At 43.6% G+C, this 17,143-nt stretch overlaps 1 protein-coding gene across 2 annotated transcripts in view; it reads right to left on the bottom strand.

Annotated features, from left to right (window-relative positions):
- RYK (receptor like tyrosine kinase) overlaps window positions 1–17,143 on the bottom strand; it is a 55,300-nt gene that overhangs the window by 20,363 nt on the left and 17,794 nt on the right. The window contains exons 4-9 of one of the 2 annotated variants that reach the window (XM_051625948.1): window positions 16,482–16,616; window positions 14,217–14,273; window positions 13,321–13,465; window positions 8,963–9,063; window positions 8,017–8,151; window positions 5,298–5,384 (exon numbers count right to left, since the gene is read on the bottom strand). In XM_051625948.1, the coding sequence (XP_051481908.1) occupies window positions 5,298–5,384; window positions 8,017–8,151; window positions 8,963–9,063; window positions 13,321–13,465; window positions 14,217–14,273; window positions 16,482–16,616 (660 nt within the window). The remainder of the gene's footprint in view (window positions 1–5,297; window positions 5,385–8,016; window positions 8,152–8,962; window positions 9,064–13,320; window positions 13,466–14,216; window positions 14,274–16,481; window positions 16,617–17,143) is intronic. The other variant, XM_051625949.1, reaches the window with a different exon arrangement.

Genomic DNA, 17,143 nt, shown 5'->3' with positions numbered 1-17,143 from the left:
GCAAGAGAGACAATGAAGAAAGCAAATGCCAGCTAAGTCACTCATCTTTCTAACAAAGAACTTATTCAGGTGGTGTTGATCCACAGGTTCCAATATATAGAGCAGAGATGGTATCACAGAATGTTAGAGATTGGAAGGGACCTCTGGAGACCATCATATATTCCTGTTCTTACTGGTAACAAGACACACAGCCTTCATCTTCATTGAAATCTTTCTTTGAGTGAACATTCAGGAACAACAGAGGTGAATTATCCATAGAAAAGTCTAAATGTGAAAGAAGCTAAAGCTGTTACAACAATTACTAGTAAATGAATACACAGTGACACTGACTTGCAAATAGAAAACAACAAGTGCATGGCCAGCACAAAGGGTCTGCAGAAAGCATGAACAAGTGACACCTTTTGCCCAGGGCTTGTGATCTTTGCACTCCTCAAACGATTTAAGAGCTTCCAGAAAGCTGTCTCTAATCTTGCCAACTGATCCCCATGTTTTCTTTTAAGCTCCCTCCTTGGCACAGAGCACTGCACATCATGGAAGATTCAGGTATCTGGACACCCTCTAAAGTGTGAGGTGATACAGCATTAAAAAAAAACCCCACATTTTAAATAAATGCATTTCATGAACATGCAGGTAGAAGTTTTGTCACTACCCAGGGCATGTTACAACTTTTCTCAGGACTGTGCTCCAGCAGTTAGGTGAAAGAAAAACCTCTTTGAAGGGATCTGGAGTGAACATCTGGCACTCGGGGATGGGTTCTGCCTTCAGACTCTATCTTCATAAAAGATGTGGCATCAAGATACCAAGAGAAGTGTCTCCAGCTTTTCAGTCATATCAACTTACAAGCTATGGATAAATCAGTTGAAAAGCACTTCAAAGACTGAAGGGTTCAGATGAAAGACCTCAGACAGACTCTGTGGTGTAGCAGAAACAGGTTAAATAATGCTAACCAAGCACTCCCCAATCTATTTGTCTCCTGCAACTGATGTTGCTTTACTAGGATCAAACTTGCCCTTTGAGAGTCTGACCTAAGAGGTCGATCCCAGCTTGAGAAAATGGGGACAACAATCCATCCCTGGCAACTGGTCTCACACTCTCTGAATGGGCTCTTTCACTTCCAGAGGTTCTCAGCACAAAGGCAGGTCCAGACTTTCTCAGTTTTTGTGGACTACTGGTTCCTTCAACAGCAGATCACTTCAGGAAGGAGAAGAAGCATTAAGTTTAGGAAAACCAAGGCTTCTTGATTCCAGTTAGCACTGTTCTGGTTTATAGTCATGCTCAATACATCAGGAAAGTAGCCATGGCTGCTGCAGTTACTGCCATAACCAGAAAACTATCTTTGGGGAAGACAGCTCCTTCCCCAAAGGATGAACCCCAGGGAGAGGCAGGAAAACAGGGAAGAGGCAAACTGACAAGACTATAAACACACTCCTCTCCGTGTGGGAAGCTACAGATCTAACTGTTGCCTGAGGAGCTTGTCAGCCACAACACTCATCTTCTCAAGGACACAAGAAGAGACAACTGACAGCACATTCTCCTCTGTGCACACCATGAGGAAAGAACCCAACCTGAAAGGTTACGGATCTTCTAATCCCCTAACAACTGAAGGAGGAACACAAGAAAGAAGAGATCCAGTGCAACAGGCACCTGCCCTCACATCTTTCCTCACAGGTTTGAGTGACAGGTCTCCAGAAATCACTACCTGAATGGCACAACCACCTTTTTTTGACACCCTCTCTAGTAAAGCAGGGGTCTTCCCCTCAAAGCCAACACACAGGAGCTGTCCCTAGCACAGGAAGCCTTCCAGTGCCACATATACTACTTGCTGGGCTTTCCTGGACATTTCCAGCAGATACTCACTCCACTGGCTTCACCACTCTGTGGCACCACAAACTTGCTGGGATCAATACAGTTTGCAAAGGTAACATCCAGCCCTGGAGGGATTTCCAAGCTGTGTAGATGTGGTGCTGAGGGACGTGGGTTAGTGGTGGCCTTGGCAGTGCTGGGTTAAGGGTTGGACTCAATCATCTTAGAGGTCTCTTCCAAGCCAAATGACCCTGTGACAAAGCCACATGTATCTCAGTACTCTGCTGTTGTTCTGCAGGGGTGCAGGTTTCTATCCAGTGACACAGCAGACAACTGCACAACTAAGGTCATGTCTAGACAAAGTTCTAAGCTTGAGGGAGATGATTCTCCCTCCCTACTCTGCTCTCATGAAAGCCCACCTGGAGTTCTCCAGCCCGGGGTCCCCAGGACAAGAGAAACATGGACCTGTTAGAGCAAGTGCAGAGAAGGGTCATAAAAATGATCTGAGGGTCAACTCTGGTATTGAAAAAGACAGAGTCAAGGTGGTTCAGCCTGGAGAAGAAAATGCCCCAGTGAGACCTATTTGTGGCATGGCATTAAATTTCAAAAAAGATGGAGGGAGGCTTTTATCATGGCCTGTAGTGACAGGACAAGTGGCATCAGTTTTAAACTGAGAGAAGGCGAGTTTAGATTAAAAAAAGTCTTCCTTATGTCCAAATTTATTTTTGGTGGTGAGAGCCTGGCCCAGGTTGCCCAGGGAAGCTGTGGCTGCCCCATCCCTGGCAGTGTTGAAGGGCAGCTTGGATGGGGCTTGGAGCAGCCTGGGCTGGTGGGAGGTGTCCCTGCCCATGCAGGGGGGTTGGACTAGATGGTCTTTAAAGGTCCCTTCCAACCCAAACAATTATGATTCTGTGATTCTAACATGAAGTTCAGTTTTGGGCATGAGTGTACTGATCTTGCCATGTCCAAGTGTTCTGCTTCAAAAGGATTTATTTCATTGGCAATTCCAAATGTAAGGCCACAGCAACTACCCTAATGTCCAGCCAAAGCAATGTCTAAGGTTTCTCAAGCTCTCATCCTGGTGAGAAGAGGTGGTTTTGCCCTCATGAAGGCTATTCTTCCTCACAGCACCTGCTGAAGGAATTTCAGCTCCCAGTTTTCAGAAGGTCCCCTCCCCATTCTTTTCTGTCATTCAGACTTCTTTTTAAAACCCATTTCAGAGTGAACCACTGGGTAAAACAAGACAGCCCTGGAGCAGCGTGTGCTTTTTGAGGGGATAACCCAGCTAACACAGACAAAAGCCTTTTTCCTTGTTTCTTTTCCATGACCCTCAGGCTCCTTTCTTGCTTTGACAGAGATACTTAAGTCAGTTTAATAACTCTCATCTCACTTTTGTGGTCCTGCCCTGCTCCCATGTTTGTGCCAAAGCAGCAGTGTGTGTGTGGTCACAGAAAGAACCAGATCAAGGAGAAAAGTCTGGTTGAAAGAGTATTTTTGCAGGGTTTTTTTCCCCAAGTAAATTAAATTCCCAACTTATTACATAACCCAGCTGCACACACAAGCTATCACAGCCAGGGTACAAAGACAAAGCTGCTTAATATTATCCCTTCAAATAACTGCTGTAAAGAGAAGTGTGGATGTTTATAGTTATTTCCCTAGCAACATCCTCATGCCCAAAGCAGTATTATTTCACAGAAAAGCACCAGCAAAATCTACTATAAACTGTTTGTTCATATAGATCTTGTTTCAAGCTGAGAAATTCTCTACAGACAACAATTATGTTAATAGCATTAGTCCCTGAAGACTGAGCTCCAGTTCACTGTAGCCAACAAATCTTTCATGGCAAAGGGAAGGGCAAGAGAAACCAGGATATGTGCTTTGAAACCAGGATACAAGGGAGAAATGCAGCTTCAAATGTGGATTGCAAGGCCCATTTTGGTAAAGCAAATAGGTAAGTGATGATGGGAGGCAGCTAAGTTAAGATCTGTTCTCTCAAATGGTGTCTTGTCATTTAATCTGATGCTATAAACAGTAACCATGTGTTGGCAGTGCTGTACAGATGTCAAACTGCTCCAGCTCACAGGAATTTGGGGGTTCACAGGAGCTGTGGCATTTGTTGATTCTGAATCAGGGCCCAGACCCACCAAGTAACACAAGGAAGGGGACTGCAGGTTAAGGGAAGACTGGTGAATGATGCCCCAAGTTAGATGGCTTCATAATGTTCCTGTGGGATCTGCTCTAGGGGATCCTGCTCTGGCAGGGGGGTTGGACTGGGTGATCTCCAGAGGTCCCTTCCAACCCCAACCACTCTGTGAGGAGCACTTATGTGATATGGGAGAAGTCTTTTGGAAACTGTATCAAACCAAAGCAAAACAAGTCAGACCTGTTTGGCAGGGAGGGTCAAACAGAAAAGAGCAGAATTCCCAAAATACTGGAAAGAAGCATACTTTTTTCTTCTAATTGAGGATGCTCCTTGCTAGAAGTCACTACCAAAAAAGCTTGCCTTTATAAAAGAGGACCACCACCTTTGTTAGGGCTATGACTACTTCAGACCACACAGGTCTAGCTACCAACATCATGCTAAAAGGTGGCTACCAACACCTTCCAAAAGGGCAGCCTATCTACTGTTCAGAAGCCCCCTCTGGACTCAACAGGGAGGAAAAGGGCTACAGAATGAAAATGTAGCATCTCAAAGGCACTCCTGAAGGAATAATGGAATGATCCTGTCATAAGGAGAGTAACTGTCACCACGAATCTAGAAGTGCCCGTGAGGATGGGCAAAGAGGAAAGAGATGGGAAAGGGTCAGCAAATCCTCCCTGTCCAGCCCTTCATTAATCCCATGAGCAGAAACAAGGGCAGTTGTCCCAGAACACAGGTCAAGCTCTGCTGGCTGGTTCCTTGCTGAGCCAGATTTACTCAGAGGTTGCCCTCCTGCTGCACACCAAGCACTGCTTCACTGTTGGCACCCACCCCACCAAGGTGGAGGGACCTTGCAGGTCAGGCTGCCAAGGAGGCAAGGATTTGAGAGGCAGGAAGGGAGGCTAAGCTCCCACTGCCTGTGTTCAGTAATCACAGCTGGTCCCTGGCCCCACAGAAACTTCACCCCATCTTTTGATTAGCCACACAGGTTCTTAAGACACTTTCAGCTGCATTGCAGGTGCCTTTTTCAGCCATTTTGCAGGGGAAAAGGTTGTGGATGGAAAGAACAATGACATGCTGGAGGGGGGGGGGGAAACCCAAATATATTTTTTTACTTAGAAGAATAATAAGCAAAAGTATTCAAGACTGAAGGCACTTGTGGAGGACAGATGCATTTTTCTTCCATATAAGATGTCTGTTCACTCTGGCTGAAGGCAGCATCCAAATTGCTTTTGCTTTTTAAGTAGCAGCCATTTGCCTATTTTGTTTTTTAAGGACAGATTGATACACTCAGCTTGCATCACAACCCAAAAAAAAACCTGGTGACAAAAGTCCTTCCTTTATGGAAACATACCTTTAACAGTTTTGACAAAAACTTGTTTCTCTTTACTGGGGTCTTTTTCTTCTATTAGGATCCCATGGAAAATGCGCCCAAAAGTACCTATGAAGTGAAAATACAGTGAGTATCATGTAGTTAAAACACATTTATAACAGTAATATTAACAGTAATATCTTTTAAGAACTAAGAAGCCACAGCAGAAATTTAGGAACAAGGGCTGAATGCCCATTGAGTCAGCAATCTAAAACCCAAACCCTGCTCCAGCACCAGGTGGGTTCAGAACAACCTGCAGCAAACGCTGAAAGTTTTGGGTAACTAAAACTTAGTTTTAGGTAAGTTTTAGGTAACTCAAGTTTTAGCTAACTAAAACTTAAGGGGACAACTAACAATAGCAGCAAGATCCAGTTCAAATCAGTGGCAATATTGATGATTGGTTTCTTTGTGGCACTTCTGTCTTTTGGCAGCTGCCTGCACTAAAACTCCAGCTCTGTCCTCTTCTCATCTCATCTGGAATTCTCCAGTCAAAACATTTCTCAGGAAGATGAGGTTTCTTGAAATGTTCCCAGGGAAATACTGGTTTCAGCCACACAGTATGCATGGAACAGTTTGAAAAACATTTCAATAACGTGAGAAATGTTTCACCTCAGCTGGAAGGTGTTGGGTCAGTTTGGGATTTGGTTTTATTTTCAGTCTCTTCAACATTTTTCCATTCAGAAAATGTTAAGGATGCTGTTGCAGGAAGAGGAGCTCAACTGAACAGCTGCAGCATGGTAACACACAAAGAATTACCTTTTTACACAACTCAGGCTGGCAATGCTTTTCTGCCACCCTGTTACTGTGGCACCAAGGTGTGCATCATCTTCCTGCAGTTTACTCATATCTTGCATCCCTTTCTCACTGATTTGTCCTGTTGGATTAGGCTGAGAGTCTTAGCCTGGTTGTACATCTTCTGGAATGAAGTGTGGGCCACATTTGGTTTCTAAATACTTCACAGGGACAGTGCAACACTTCTGTCATCTACCCTGAGACTCTAAGTAAACCTGGCAAAAAGATCTTCAAACTGGGACCTCCTTGAGAAGCAATTTAACTAGAGACCAGAAGCAACCTGGAATATACAGTGCAAGTTATTAAACAGTCAACTGAACCCTATCTTGGCTCCTGAAGATGCAGAAACTTAAAGAACAGAATCATTTTGGTTGAAAAAGACCTCTAAGGCCATCAAGTCCAACCATTAACCCAGCCCTGCCAAGGCCACCACTGCCCCATGTCCCTCAGCACCACATCTCCAGGGCTTGGAAACCCCTCCAGGGATGGGGACTCCCCCCCTGCCCTGGGCAGCCTGGGCCAGGGCCTGACAGACCTTTTGGGGAAGAAACTGTTCCTCATATCCAATCTATGCCTCCCCTGGCACAACTTCAGACTATTACATCTACTATAACAGGAGCTTGATGCAGATTCAGATCCAGGTGCTGCACAAGCCCAGCCACACAAAGGGCCCCTACAGATCCCTCTTCCTTTGCACACTCTCAGACCTGGTGATTTGCATCTTCCAACTGGTTATACCACAGCAGAACCATCTTCTCCTGAACGATTAACATGTTCAAGTAGATCATGCTATGGAAACTACTTGAGGTTTATAATGAATCTCTGGCCAAGACATGTAAAATATGTTTAAGTTCCACTGGCAGCACTTAGGAATTCTTGAAATTTTAATGCAAACATTTCTGTTCTTCACCTCTTCCCTTCTGAGACTCTTTGGTTCTCAGTTGACAGCTCTGCCACCACCCTGAATATGGATGACTTATCAGGATCTGTCTTCTAGTCCTTTCTCTAACTTCTGAAGGTTTTGACAGACCCAAAATGCCAGCTGGAGGCCAAGAAACAAGATCCCACTATTAACTGGGTCCACACTGGATTCAACAGCATCTTGGTGGCTTAGGGCAGCTCTGTCACTTGGTGCTGAACATCTGAAGCTGAGCTGTAGCACTGAGTGACCTCCAAAGAATGAGTATCTCAGACCTCTAACTTTGGAAAGCTGCATTTCTCATCAGGCTCAGGGAACACAGATGAAGTTGCAGCAACAAAGAATAATGACAAAAACCTCTACATATTTAGGTCTGTTTCCCAAATTCAATAAGAACCAGTGGATGTTGTGCATGCACACTTCCAAAGTAAACACTAAATAAAAGAAGCAGGTAACCCCTGAATTTTTCACATCAGACCTGTTGCATCTGCTGATTAGATTTCCAAATCAGAAGTGATGAAATTGAGTTAATGAGTTTAGACAACCAAGGGTTTTGTAGGCTTTGGGACTGTCTGCTTTGGTTTTTTTTGTGTTTGCTTGTTTGGAGAAAATCTCCTGCAGTAAGTCACAAAAGTGAGTTAGTTTGCCACTTCCAACCCTAACTGATTACCTCATTTCTTAGCCATCTGACTCTTACCTTTATTTAAAGGACCAGATTATTAAAACAGACAAGCTGGATGATTTACCAAGCATGGTCAATTGCTCCTGTGGTCTAATGAATTCTAGAAACTGCTTTCCCCACCTCTTCCACACCCCAAATGCAAACATCATTCATCATTCTTCTCCTCCAAGAGATCAGAAATGTCACCTATGATTAATTTCTGAAAAATCTAGCTATAAAATACTCCATATATATGTGTGTGTATATATATATATACACACACATACACACCGTGACGTAGCCAACAGGTGTCCAAGTCCTGTACATACCTTCTTGGAGCACATCTTTTAGAGTTATCCTCTCCCTGGAGATGGCTATGTCCTTCACTTTAGCTTTTGCTTCCATCAGAGTGACACTTTTCAGATCATTCTTCTCTATCCGTAACGTAGGATAACCTGAGGAGCCAGCAGAGCCAAACCAACCCATATAAATACCCTTACAATGAGAACACAAGCACACTGCTTCACCTCAGCACCACCTACAGGTATAAAGACATGCAAACAGCACGTACTTACACAGATTATGTCTTAATCTTAACAAGATTATAGTATTAAAAAACAAACACAAGTCATGTGAATATAATAATCCGCGGAGCAGGGGAAATCACACAAGAATTTTACACAGTGTCATGTAATCAAGTCTCATTATTAACACCAAGTAAATAAAACTCCTCCTTATGTACTGCAGCTGATTAACATGGCATTGCACTTCCCTGACAACAAGGAAATAAAAGATCATGGTCAGAGACTGCCAGAAGACCTGTTGGGAGTGAGAAAAGATGCCTTACTCCAGCAGAACGTAACCCAAAGTGCCAGTGCCCTCTTCTGGTACTTGCAGACTTCTAGATACAGTCAGAAAGGCCTGAATAAGTTTTGTACAAGTTCATGAATCACTGAAAAAAAATCCTGAGAATCTCTTTGATCATAAACATGACTGAAAACAACTTTAAGAAGACTAGGGAAGAACTAAGAACGTTCCTCGTGTTTATTTTGTGCATTCAACGTTTTTTCTCCTTCTATCTTCACTGTTCCCTGTGCTAGAGCTGGAAACAAAAAGAAATCATGAATGTATCACCCTTGTAAAGCTTTTTCCTCACTGATTCCCTTTGCAGGTTGTAGCAACTAGAAAAAGACTACTTGGTGAGTCCCCTACAATCCAATAACTCTGTGTGCAAGAGGGTCTGCTGCAAAGGTCTGTAATTAGATGAACACTTACTGGTTACTGGAGTTGCATTGTTTGGGGTGTCAGCTCGCAGATACTGCGTGGTCTGTGTGGAAGGTTGGGATAAACCTTGAGAGCTGCTGCTGTCACTCATGCTGTTTCAAAACAAACAAAACAGGACATGAACACCACAGCTTGTCATTTTCACAAACTCAGAAGGAACGGATCGAAAGTTAAGATTTTCCAGGCTAGACTTTGAAAAAATGGCATTTTTTTTAAGTCTCTCACACATTTCTGGTAACTCAGGAATCTCAGCACTTCTATCCTTTTAGAGTGAAGAACTTCCTGATCTTTGTTTTGCAGAATTTGCCCTTTTTCCCAGTGCTTTTCCCCTCACTTCTGAAAAAAAATCAAGGTGACAAAACTTTCCTCACAAGAACCACCCTGTCCTACCAGAAACACCAAAACAACTACATTCCAGAAAATTAGTCACAGACTGGTTTGGATTGGGAGGGACCTAGAAGATCATCTAGTTCCAACCCCCTGCATGGGCAGGGACACCTCCCACCAGCCCAGGCTGCTCCAAGCCCCATCCGACCTGCCCTTCAACACTGCCAGGGATGGGGCAGCCACAGCTTCCCTGGGCAACCTGGGCCAGGCTCTCACCACCCTCACAGCAAAGAATTTCCTCCTCATGTCTCACCTCCATGTCCCCTCTTCCATTTTTCATCCATCCCTCCTTGTTGTCTCCCTACAAGCCCTTGTAAAAGTCCCTCCCCAGCTCTCCTGTAGGCCCCAGACTTGTACACCTTTATTTCATAGCACCAACATCCCAATGGGGACCACATACAACTATGGAAGTTTGAAAGCAGCAGCCTGAGCCACATGGAGAAGTACTCCTACCACCCAACACAGCTTGGGGTGCATCTTCAGCCAGAGTGATCTCTTCTTGCTTGCTCTGGGCTCTATCCAATGCCTTTTAGTTTCTGGGCTGGAGCAAATACCAAAACTACATTCCCTAGATAACCCCTTCCAACACCTGTTTGCCCTACACCACTGTACCCATCTCAGCCCTCTTTCACAGACCCACCTGGACACTTGTTGCCCCTTCCAGAGCCACCTACAATGTGGCTTTGAGATATTTTCTTTGGGTAGAAGGACCACAGCTGCATGTAGTATTCAGGAGACACGGCTTAAAACCACAGGATAAAACATTTTCTGTTTTATCCTTATAGACAAAATCCTACAAAAAAGAGTTGTTGCAGCTGCAACAGCCTAAGAACAGGTGAGAAAGGTTGCAGGCAAAGGCAGTACCTGTCAGGCAGCTGGGCTGGAAGAAGCTTTTTTGATCTCCTTCCCAAACACACACAAACATCCCCTCATTTCTTGAAACTTAAAAGCTTCTCCATTTCTCCCGACGACGTTGGGAGAACCAAGAAAAGATTGTTTGGGGGTATAACCCTCTCTGCCTTGCCAAATAATCAACACTCAAGTTTGCTTCTGAGGCTGCTGTCAAGCACTGACCAAGCAGTGCTAACCATCCCTGGGGGATTTTTAGACATGCTTGGTGATGCTCTCAAGGACCACTGTCACTTTTTAAGCAAAGACTTCCTTTAAAGAAAAATATAAAGAATGCCAAGTCAGCTCTTCCCATCATACCATCATCACAGATGCACTCACCGAGTTGTTTCTTTAGAACAAAGTCAGTAATTTTCAAAATACATACACCGAATTTACTGATTTACAGCTCTTTTTGGAAACTTTTTAGAAGTTATTTCCACCTTCAGTGTCCTCCAGGTGCAGGATTCCAGCACAGTTTTTAGCACGAGGTTAAAACCCACTGTAGGAGGTCTGGCTACTGGACTTGAACTTCCTTTAGAGTTTTTGAATTAATATTCTCTGGTGCTAGCAACTTATTCCTGCTTCTTTTAACCACTGGCACTATTACATCTACAAGCTGCTTCAATATTGTCCACTCTCCAGCAAAGTCTTCCAGAAAGAAGTGTCCTGGCATGGTCATGCATTAAACACTGATGAGGAACTTGCATTTCATTTCCCTGCTATGGCTGGAAACTCCTTTTGTAACTTGATCACCTACCAGCCCCACAGATTTCTTTGGCTAGCTTCCTGCTGCAGGCAAGTTTGAAAAAGGAATTCTTCTTTTCATGCCTGTTGCAAGTTTGAAAAACTACCTTTTTGCTTGGCTTCATTCTCTTTTTATTTTAGGTTTGATCTGCTCATGTTTGAGTTTTCCTAGTTTTTCTCACTTGCAGACTATGTCAGCTTTTTGACCAAAGCCTTCTGGCTTTTAATAACCTCCATTATCCTGCTGCTCAGCCATGCCAACTTTCTTTGGCACTTTTTCAACTGCCTTTGATAGGAGGTATGCAAGTCTTTGCTCTGAGTTTTCAATACAGTGTTCTTAAATGGTCCATGTGCTGCCTGTAAACTCAGCTGCCTGGTTTTAGCTTCTATTTAACAGCCTTCCTTGTTTTTATTTCCTTCTGGTTTTTGAAGCTAAGAGCAACAGCAAGAGGGTTTTTCAGCCTCTGTTGCTCCTGGGAGGTCATTAACCCTAATGATGTTATCTTTTATTCAGAACCCTTTTACAGCAACATTTTGAGCTTGTTATTGAAAACCAAATCAGAAGTTGTTTCTTCTCTCACCTTCTCTTTCTTCTTTCCCTGGCTAGTTGCTGCATTAAGCAGTCACTGATCATATGTAACGTCAGTGCATAACACTGAGATAGATTATCACACTGACCCAGCTTCTCAACCAAGCACTGACACACCACCTCAGCCTCTTTGCTGGCTCCTGTCCATGCTGCCCCTTCTGAAAATAAAACTCCACAGATCCTGATTTTCAGGCACATTTTGCCTCTGGCCCAGCTTTGCTACGACACCAGCTGACCCCAGCTCTCAGCCAAGAGCCCAAGTTTTTGATAGGTTCAGGCATTTTTGGGCTCAAGAAGTCTCAAGAACTAAATCCCACTACCTGCACAAACTTCAGAGAAATCAGAAGGCCATATACTGGCTTCAACACCAGCAAACCACAGAGTATTAACATCAGGTCAGTTTCTAGCTTGTATCTCCACAGGAATCAAGTACAAAGGAGTGGTTGAAAGGACATTTGATCACACCACTAGGCTGAATCAGTCTCTCAAAAACTCCTAGATACCACTATTCCCACACTCTGTAAATGTAAGATTTTTCCTTTTTCAAGCTGCACATCCTTTAACACCTTTTATTGACTAAAAAAAACCTTCAGGAGATCATTAGGCACAAATGAATTGAGGAAAACAAACAAGTCCTTTGGTTGGATAATCAGGCTCTGAGAAACCATTACTACTTACTACACCAACACCCCTCAAAAACCCAAGTGGTCTGTGGACACCACAGGAGTAAATGGAAGAAAGCAAAACCACAAAGAAACAGATGAATGGCTAGAGAGGAAGGTGACAAGATAGAGCTCCTCTGAGAGGCTGCAGGCAGGAACAGAAACTGTTCAAGACATCCTTTCAACAGGGGTGACCACCCACAGGCCTGACAGTTTTCCCCCAGTATTGAGTTTCACAACTGCCTGCTTCTGAGCAGTTGCATCTGAAGCAGTTTATCCACACAGCCCCAGCAGAGCCTCAGCCCACCTGCTTTTTCAGCCTCCCTTGTGCCTCAGGGCTTAATCCCCACTCAGCTGACCATATTGACCTTGGGTTCACCTTACAAGGCTTTTTTTTTTGCATGGATGTGCCAATTTTGTTTTTCTGGATTGAAAAGACACTTGAGAGCCCATTTTCATCTTGATAAGCAACCAGTTGCAAGCCCCAGATTTCACCCCAAGGCCAAAGTGAATAGTGGTAAATCAATCAAAATAGAGAAAACTGAAATTGAACCTCCTGCAGAAGGCAGGAAAAACAAGTATTTTCAGCGTGCCCAGGTATTTATCACATTTCCCTTCAATCCTGAAAATCCCTGTAGGTCTGATTCTGTCCAGATTTCCCCACTGTGTGTCCCCCCCCACAACTATTCTGGAAACAGCCACAACCCTCCCACCCCATATACAGCAGAAGACCTGCTGCCTTTCTGTAGTACAACACTTCATAGAACCATCACAGAATCACAGACTGGTTTGGGTTGGGAGGGACCTTAAAGACCACCTAGTTCCAACCCCCCTGCATGGGCAGGGACACCTCCCATCAGCCCAGGTTGCTCCAAGCCCCATCCAACCTGCCCTTCAACACTGCCAGGGATGGGGAATACAACTTCTCACTACTCTGCACAGGTAACAAAATCTTACAGCTTGGCATCAAGAGCAGAAACAACAAGCTACTAAAGAGTGCTCATTTTGAGGCCAGAACTCCCACAAGTCTGGGTCAATGCATCCCTAAAATGCATTTGAAAAGCTGGAATACATACCTGTCATCCAACTCTATCCTTTTCATGCTGTGGAGATGCAAGACAGCCAATATTATTGCCACCAGGAATATAACAGCACAGCACACACCAACACTGATGTAAAACACACGGGTGGAAGTGGTGGGAGCTGCATTTACAGGATCAACTGGAATAGAAAGGTGAAAAGTTACTTAACCTTCCTAAAAAGAAATAAACAAAAAAAACCCTCACAAGTAAAACCCACAACAAACAACATTTTGTTAGTTCCCAGCAGGCTGACATGGCAAGAGGGCAGTGCTGCTGCCCCCAGGCTCACCCCCAGTGCCCTGCCACCCAGGAGCAGGGAGATGGAGCCAGCCTGAAGGGACAGGCCATGGTAACTCCCAGAGAAGTGGGCACCATAACTCCTGCTGCAGCAAAGCAGGGCCTTGATTGTTTACTGGGATGAAAGGAGGGTTCCCACTGAAGGATAAAAGCTAGCTTTCAAAAAGCATTTTGGCAAAACTATTTACACTTTGGGTGCCACAAAGACTGAGCACAGTGAGTTGATGGTATTTCCAGCTAGAAGAGGAGTGAGGAAAAGAAACCACCCCATCCAATTCATTCTCTACTGGCAAGTCAGAACAGCAAATCAGACAGGAGAGGTCCTGAAGTCAAGAAAATCATGATCAGAGTCATGTAAGGAAACCAGAGCCCCCAAGACATGGTAAAAGAATCCATTGTTAGGAGACTTGCAATAGTGTTGTTCCTCTTCACTAGTATATATTGCCAGTTCAAATAATGAACTGCCAAAAAAACCCACTAAAATGCTGGGTATGGTACAGACTACCTGGGGATTCTGTCTAGGGAATGCTATGGAAACAGAACATCACAAGGTTTTCATTCTCACACCCAAAGTTGCACACTCAATTACTTACAGATAGCCTTGCTGCTGTTTTTGTCAGATGCTGGAGATTTTACTTCTGGTTCAAGCTCTAAAGAGATGAGAGAAAATGATTAAGCTTGGCACAAACTTATTAAAAGTCAATTGCCTCAGTTAGGGAAAAACACTTCTCTTTTTAAACAGGTGAGCTGACTTAAGGATTAGAGTTATCTCCAGATTTTCACTTGAAATACCTAACCACTGTATTATAAAAATTACACTTCTTTATGACACAGAAGTCTTAGGATTTATTTCACCCCCAGTACATACGTCCATGGAGGCCATGCTGGAACCCACTGAATCTACCTACCTCAAAAAACCCTCTGGGGCTTGTCCACCAAAGTCCAAAGCAGCAGATGGTAGAAAGAGGAGGTACAGAGTACGAGTGGATGCTAAGACACTGAACAACAAAGACCTCACAGAATCCGTTACTACAGGAGAGAAAATCATTTGTTCAATGCTCAGTCAATATTACCCTGAGCATTTGGCAGAAATCCTAATTCTGCTCCTCCTAGGAAGAAGTCAGAGATGCAGCCAGGGGCACTGTGCCTTCTCAGCTGATGCTACAAGTCATGAGTGCTTTAAAACAGAAGGATGAAAAAGGTAATGCCTATTTACTCATAAAAACAGAACAAAAGGCACAGTGATCCTTTAGAAAGGGGATAAATGTTCAGTAAATGTTCTACAAGTCTGGTCACTAGGACCAGCAGTGCAACTCAAAGGAAAGCAGGTGGTGGAGGTGACCTGAGGACCTGCAGGCAGTTGAGGCAACACAAGAGCTCCTTTGGCTGCAAAGGTGCAGCCCCACCTGCACATCACCCTCCCTGCTCCCAGCTGTGAAGAGCTGCTTTCTGCCCAGTACAGCACCTTCCAGCTCCATGAAAAGCCAGTGAAGCCTGATGAACTAGTGAAAATAGTTTTTCCCTCCCCCAGGGAAGGGAAAATCTGACAATTTTATTTATTTATTTAAACTTTAGGAAGAAGTATTACAAATGCCTAGAGCAAAACTGCTCCTGCATATTTTAACTTAGGCACTAAATTAAATCAGAAATCCCCAGATGCTCTATACCCATCAAATAAATATGCATCAAAAAAGAGTCACTGACATTTTTATGAACACACAGAAAGACAATTTTTGTAAGAGAGTCACTTCCTAAGCTATGTAGGAGTGATTATCTCTCACACCCAGATAACTGCACAGTGTCTATGGAAACCTCTGTACACTCAGCAGCTCAATCAGCTACAAATGTATAAGCAGTGCTGATGTCTGCACTCAGAACATTTGAAAAGTACCTAGGAGAACACGAAATGGAGGTAAGCGTGCCTTTCCTTCAGAACATTATCAGCAAGAACTCCACTTTCACTAGAAACACTTCAAATTAAGAATTATCTTCCCATAACATCCATGCAAGGACCATGAGTATCACAACACCACGTGGTAAAAAGCCTTGCTGGCTCTTTCAATCATCCCCACTTCCATGAGTTCATCCTTAAGACATTCCTGCTCAATGGAAATGACCAACTCCCCTCTGAAAAACCAACTACTGGTCTAAAAGGCTCTGAGTAAACAGAACAGAGCCAGGAGGAGCTTGTAAATAGAGGGTGGCCATCCTCAAACGCTGCCCGAGAACAGAACACCACAGCCATTTTTAAGGAGGGTACAGTTCTTGGGAGTCTCCAAAATAACTTCCTTCTGATTCCTGTGAAAACACTTCTAGGAAGCAGCAACAGTCCCTACTAGACAAGAATAAATTGTGCTTTCAGATTCCCAAGTGAAACTGCAGAAGAGTTCATCTGGGATTTCTGATGTCTGCATTATCTACCAAGATCATTCTGCACTAAGTCTGAAAAACCAACACCTGCTTCGACTAATTAAATAGCCAATTTTCTCTCATTCTAGAAGTAGATTTAGTTGTTCATTTGTAGAACAACTTGAATATTCAGAGTGCTGCAGTTTTGAGGAAACTAGTTTCTTCCCTCTGAGCACAGCAGAGAAAAGTCTTTGTGCGCTGTAAGTAAAAAGGTCAGTCAGTGCAGCAGGAAACCTGGGGAATTTGCTCATCCATCAGCTTCTGCTTTTAGCAAAAATCCCCACTTGCACCTGATTGGCAATTTTTTTTGACCTGGCTTCCTCCTATTCTCTCCAACATTCACTCTGGGGGCCTGTTAATTGTGTCCTGGATCATACACCCTCCCGCTCCTTATTCCTATCACACTCTTAAAGCTAAAAAAAACCTTGAAAATATTTTTAATCCCTTACTTCTGTAGCACATTTTCCTTCGTTTGAAATTTAAAACTGTGATGTTTTTGGAGGAATTTATTGTCAAGTTGAGCTGCATGAGTATTGTGACATCAGAGTCAAGTCTGCCAGTGCAGGAGAGTTCGACACGGAACACTGCAAACAGAAACAAACAGGCATTAAAATCACATTCAACCACTTTCCAGACATTGTGAGGAAACTATTTAAGTGAAAAGGGTCCTTTTCAATGATTATAATGTATTTAAGAAGTGCTATTTTAGCCTTCATGCTTTGTCATTTCAGACAAGGACTAGACTTTCTATTGCTTTATATGAAGGATATTAAAAGTTTACAGATCACTAACATTGCATTTTTGGAGAAATGACTAGCTTTGGAATTTCTCTTGTTGTCCCAAGAGAAACCTCTTATCCCAGAAACCCAGAACATTTAGTTCTCCTCATTCCTATTCCAAATGCCAGGGGGGTCAGCTTTTTTCACAACTCTTAAGTTGAAATAGTTTGGTCTCTGCAAATCTGACTGGAACCAAAGCTTAAAATAATATGACGTTTATTTTCTAGCTTATATTCCAGTATTATTGATGCCAACAGAGCTGACACAACAAGCCTAACATCCTAATGTCTGCTTCCACAAAGGTACAAACTGATCCATTCAACCACAGTTGG

The sequence above is a fragment of the Apus apus genome, chromosome 8 (genome assembly GCF_020740795.1).
Source record: "Apus apus isolate bApuApu2 chromosome 8, bApuApu2.pri.cur, whole genome shotgun sequence".
Taxonomy (NCBI): domain Eukaryota; kingdom Metazoa; phylum Chordata; class Aves; order Apodiformes; family Apodidae; genus Apus; species Apus apus.
The sequence above is the reverse complement of the archived record's forward strand: the minus strand, read 5'-3'. Positions and strand labels throughout refer to the sequence as shown.